Source organism: Perca flavescens, chromosome 4 (assembly GCF_004354835.1).
Source record: "Perca flavescens isolate YP-PL-M2 chromosome 4, PFLA_1.0, whole genome shotgun sequence".
NCBI classification, from domain to species: domain Eukaryota; kingdom Metazoa; phylum Chordata; class Actinopteri; order Perciformes; family Percidae; genus Perca; species Perca flavescens.
Genome location: NC_041334.1, coordinates 13,517,620 through 13,523,619, shown reverse-complemented (window position 1 = coordinate 13,523,619; position 6,000 = coordinate 13,517,620). Strand labels below are relative to the sequence as shown.

The 6,000-nt window shown below is 37.3% G+C and overlaps 1 protein-coding gene across 1 annotated transcript; it reads right to left on the bottom strand.

Moving 5' to 3' along the window:
- Positions 1-1,815: 1,815 nt before the first annotated feature.
- LOC114554676 (transcription factor HES-5-like) lies at positions 1,816-3,523 on the bottom strand. Its single transcript, XM_028576652.1, has 2 exons — positions 3,322-3,523; positions 1,816-3,208 (listed from the first exon to the last, which is right to left on the bottom strand). Exons 1-2 carry the CDS (start codon positions 3,442-3,444, stop codon positions 2,786-2,788), a joined length of 546 nt encoding a protein of 181 aa, XP_028432453.1. The 5' UTR covers positions 3,445-3,523; the 3' UTR covers positions 1,816-2,785.
- Between the last annotated feature and the right edge of the window lie 2,477 nt (positions 3,524-6,000).

Sequence of the window (6,000 nt, the reverse complement as noted above, 5' to 3'; positions counted from 1 at the left end):
GAGAATAAATATATAGATCTAACAACAGATCAGTTTTGGGTAATCACAGATTAAACTACATTATGACAAAGTATCCATAAAAAGGACATTTTGCTGTAAGTGTCTGATCAAAATGATCAATAACAATCAAAAGATGCCGTATGTTACCATAGCTTACAGCCCCAGTACATGAAGTACAGTGAGGTATTATAATAATTGCTGACGCAATCAGTTTTTTTCATACAACATGCATGACAAGATGTTCTCTTTTTTAACTTAAAAGATATTGGTGCTGTCATTTCCTCAGGAAATGTCGTCTTGCAGAAAGAAAACAGAGCTAATCTAATCTTTGACCAATACGGTCATCTCAGTTTGTCTGAAATATGCACCGGATCGAAAGATTTTGAACAATGCCCCTAACCCCTCTACAAATGGATATTTGAGGATCCTGTGCACAAGCAGTGTGTGCCACCAATGGAAGAGGGTGAGGACCCCCTAAAAAAGTAATTATCAAGTAAAGTGAATATTTGGTATATAACAATTAATGAAAGAGGAATTTTTTGAAGAAATTGCAGTGTGAATGCTAGATGTTGAAAAATAAACAGTGATTTTCCTGAAACGTATGAAAGATATGAGAAAGTAATGGTAGAAAGTCTCAAGTGTCCTGACAGGTTTACAGTTTAAATAAAGTTTCTGAGTTGGAAGAGGCTGAACATGACTTAGTTGATTACATAATACCCAGAATATTTGAAAGATTTGGAACATTTTAAAGTTTGAATGGGGTTTTGATCTGAAAGTTTGATTGAGTGGACAGAGTTAAAAAATGCCTGCAATCCTGTCAATTCTAAACAATAATTCCATTCATTTGAATAGGGAAAATGTCTTGGATAACATGAATATTTCGGAAAGTATTAAACATTAAACATACAAACACTAAAAGTAACAGCAGACATGAAGATTCTTTGTTAAAAAATATGGAACTATTTAAATTGTAAACAAAATGGCGGAAGAATAATAGTAATAATAAATAGCAAGGATAACATATGTATAAAATGCTTACAGTGTTCACACCAATTAACGAAAACATTTTACATAGAGTAACTGACAGAAACCATTTTGATAACCATGCTAAACTTTTTGGTTCTCAGTAGATGAAATAACAATATTATAAGAAGGTATTGATGCTGATTATATATCAACGGAACATTTACAACCAGTGGCATTATTTCAAATAAGTCTAAATTTGAGGAGCCAGAGTCTCTTTTAATCTCTTTCCCTTGAGGGCAAAGGTCTGGATCTATTGTCCCACAGGGCTCTGTGAGTGAGTCTCCTCTGGTTTCCCACACTCTGTCCCTTCACTGCTTTCAAGGAGGAATAATAGAAGTGTGTCTTATCATGCATCCCATTAGATACAATGTCTGACCTTTTTAAAGAGGAAAATGGTTAACTTTACACTTTTTAACTCAAAACACCTGAAACTTATGTATACGAAAATAATGGTCCAGCAAAATGTCTTTGAAACGTACATTTTCTCATTTGGTTTGACTTGACTTAATTCATATACATAGAGTGACATAATATTGATAATCTCTCCTAATCAGAAATCTTAATTAATGTACATTCCCATGCTTAGTTTTACGCTACGGATATGTTATGGGTAAACAATTACTGTGTGTGCTGAATTGTGTCTTGATTTGTCAGTCAAATAGGAACGATGATGGAGACCTCTATCAGTGTAGTGATAATAAAAATCAAAGACTTTGAGAACAAAACATTTTCAGGTGGCAGTATTTGTTTATTCAACAAGGAACAATGAGCCACAAAGTATGAAAGCTCCACCTAGAGGTGATGATACATCACAACAACAACTTGTAGATTTCTACAAGACCCACTGTACTCTGACAGAGTAAAGGAACAACTGTCTTTATAAAAGACAACGATTTACAATATTTGAGGACACAGTTCTCAGTTTTTCTTTTTTTTTCAAAAGACAACATTAGTAAAATCTGACCTTACAACAGGTCACATTGTTCTTAGTAACCTCTGAATTCAATTACATCTTAAACAATAACATTGTCACTGGAAAACTGTGACAGGGTGACATTAAAGAAACCTTTTACAGTAAAAGGATAAACATTGTGATCTTAAAACAGATCATTTTTAAATACTCACAAAGTGAGGGAAAGCCCATTATGATTAAATGTCCATAACAAGGACAAATAATATTTTGATCAATTCAAAATCATCAATACTTATCAAGAGGTAATAAACATCTCCATCTGCCAACACATGACATGGAGGGAGTCCTAAAAGTATCACATGTGAATTGTGACATTAAGCAAACCTTTTAGAAAAAATTTGGAACATTTGGATCTAACAACAGATCAGTTTTGAGTAATCGGAGAGATTAAAGTGAGGTAAGTCCATGGTGACAATATGTCCATAAAAAGGACAGTTCAAGTATCTGATCAAAATGATCAATAACAATCAAAAGATAACAGATTTTACCATAGCTTATAGCACCAATACATGAAGTACAGTGAAGTATAATAATAATAATTGCTGATGCAATCAGATTTGCTTCATGCAACATGCATGACCAGATCTTCTCTTTCTTAAGTTGAAAGATATTGGTGATGTCATTTCCTCAGGAAATGTCATCTTACAGAAAGAAAACTAACACAAACTACAACCTTCTGTACAATCAGAAGAACAAGTCCATAACATTTCAAAGACTTGAGTCCAGTAATCTTTGACCAATATGGTCATCTCAGTTTGTCTGGTTGTAACTCCAGTCTGTAGGTGTCTACCACGGCCTCCAGACGGCGCTGTTGACTGGACTCTTCTCTTTGGTGATGCTGGTCTGGACTGTGGAGCTCAGAAGAGAGAAGTCAGCCTCTCTCAGGTTGTTATCAGAGGAAGACTGCAGCTTGTTGATGTGGTTCAGCAGTCTTCTCTGGGACTGGGTCTTCACCGGTTCTTTGGACAGGAAGTGTGTGACCTCTTGGACACATCTGGAATAGCCCTGACCGACAGCTGCTGAGTCCACATGTTGATTCTGCTGCTGCAGCCGTCTCAGGACACAAACTGTCATCTCCAGGATGTCTGCTTTCTCCAGCTTGGAGTCTGGCTGCTGTTTGAGGAACTCTGGACTCAGGAGAGACTTGAGCTGCTCAATGCTGCTGTTGATTCGCTCTCTGCGTAACTTCTCCACCAGAGGCTTTCTGAGCTGCAGGAAGAAGAATAAAGTCATTAATAAACTTATTCTGCAGTGAAGTGTTGGCATGAACAAAGACAATGTCTCAATGACAATATTTAAGTCTTGTAGAATCTTTAATTTACTTTGTGGGTCAGAGTCAGATGCTCCTGAGAATTGGTCATTGCTGCAGTGATTGTAGGTGCCATGTCTGGATCTCTGTGCTGTAGAGGTCTCTGTAGAGAGAATCTGATCTCTGCTGGCTTCATCCCTCCTATTTATAGTCCCACATCTCCATATGAATGTGTGGGTCTTGGTCTGGCTGGAGTTTCTCACAGTCTCAGCCAATCAGAAAGCTTGGTGAGACAATAAGGGATGTGGAGCAGCAACATGTTGAAGGCTGTCATTGCCTTGCGGACAATGGTTACATCTCAGGGGAAAAGGTGGAGGACTGGGGTGGGGGGTGTGTGTGTGTGTGTGTGTGTGTGTGTGTGTGTGTGTGTGTGTGTGTGTGTGTGTGTGTGTAGAGGGGGGTTGGGGGGGGGGGGGTTGAAGGTCTCACAGAGCTCTGTGTGAATCTGGGAAAGTGGTGACCCTGTAGAGAGAGCAGATCTGCTGCCTGATGCTGGGATCAATGACTTTGACTGAGCATGCGCTTATTATCCCATCACACACTTCGGGGAATAACAGTCATGACGTAATGAATGAATTATATGGAATGAAAACATATATATATAAACTAAGTTGATTCTTTTACTTTTCTAACACTTTATTTGAGCCAAAACCTAAAACATAGCAGGTGAAATCCCAATCAGTTTTTAATTGACAATTTAGTCAGATGATTCTATTTCCTTTTTGTAGCCTACTTTTTTTCTTGAATTTCACTTCATCAAAAATGCACCATTTCATAAAACGGATCATAAGATTTTAGAAAACTGTTGCCCATTAATGGCACTTGAAATAACATCAACACAATAATCATGCTACTGTCCAGATGTTGCAGAGTCTTTTGACTCGTGCCTTGTAGTCAGTGTGAGTAACAAGTTGAGCTCCGTTTCCCACACTGACTCCCTGTATGGTGTGGTCAATGAACCACAAAGGGACTTCTGTGACAGATGCTGGCTGTGTGTTGTTATAGAAACAGAGCCTGACATCATCAGCCATATGGAGGGAAAGGACACCATTGGCTGTTTCTGACAGTCTGTAAAATTTGAAATGTTGGTGAACAATCTATCATAAAGTATCACGAAAATGATTTATCCTCTCATATTTTCAATTTCCAATCATTGTCATACATTGTGAACCTCCAGTAATAAATATGCCTTATATTCTTGACCAGTGTTGGGCAAGTTACTTCCAAAATGTAATACATTATAGATTACTAGTTACTGTCAGTTATATTACAATATTAGTCTCTGAATTGTAATGCGTTACACTACTTTTGCATTACTTTTGAGTTACTTTCACCAAAATAACATTGGAAGTTTGACTTGGTAGCTAGCTTGTGAATTTCACCACTGGATCAATAAAGTCTCATCTTTATCCACTTTAATACATCACAGATTATTCATAATATTTGTATAATTAATATGAATATGCAAAGTAACTAAAGCTATAAAAAATAGATAAGTAAAATGTACACTAGACAAGTAGGAGAAAATGAAAATACTCAATTAAAAGTACCTTACAGTTGTATTGAAGTACGGCATTGTTGTAAAATGTTTGTTTAAAGCACTTAAATAAGAAATTCATGTTTAGTTTAAAACAGTCTAAAGGAAATTGTTAAATATAGTGTGATTAAAACTCACTATTTACATTATTTACAGTACTTGATTTACAGCTGATATGTGAAAAGGTCGACAACCTTATTTGTTTAACAGTAATTTAGTTTTACTGCGAACGGTCACAGGAAGTGCTTTTATTTTGAAGTAGCCTACACGGAAGTTGTCGGTTGTGTACCTTGTGTACTCTTGCTAGCTTACTGAGATGCAACTGTTATGCATGTTGTTGATGCAACAAATACTGTCTATGGATGCAACATGTCCGTCAAGCTAAGTTGCTCACTTTCTTGTATGTAAAACTGCATCTGTAATAATTATTACCGTTCACGACAGAAACATATTGAACAGTAAATGGTCACAGTAAAAGACAAGCGTTTTTGGTCGTCAAGCCATTCCACTACAGGCAGAGTTATTCTCCACGGCTGATAAACTGCAACGATATTTACGTGTAACAAGCAAAGGGGTAAGCTTCGCTTCAGAACGCGAACCTCCGATGGCGCCATTTTGTTGCTACGAAGCGATCACCTCTTGTTAGCATTACACTGACCACCATTTTTTTTTTTTACGTGTAGCTCTAAAGAAACACGACAATGTATAAAAGGCTCCATTACCTTGTACCTCACGTTATAGCTCCGTAGCAGACGTTTTTGTAAAAATAAGCTAACGATTGTGTCATAACCAAGTGACTTACTGTCGCACAGTAGAGGAATTACCGTATAGTACAGGAGAAGCTCGCAGGCTGTTTCGACTTACATTAGCTGTTTAGGTTTAATTACTAATGTTAACTAGCATATTAGTTATCAATAATTAGCCTGTGCTTATGTTATCTCCTTACATACACCTACGCTCTCCGTCTCTGTAAGATTGGAAATGATTGAGATTTCTCTTGGCACAGCTACCAGAAGACTTACAACTGTCAGACACGTTGCTCACGTCACATTTACGTTGTCTCTGTCAGTTGGAGGCTGCTCAGTAAAGCAAGAGATCACCGGAAAAGTGCTTCTAATAGCCTTCACTGGTCTCCGTCCAGAGCAACGGGGTCTA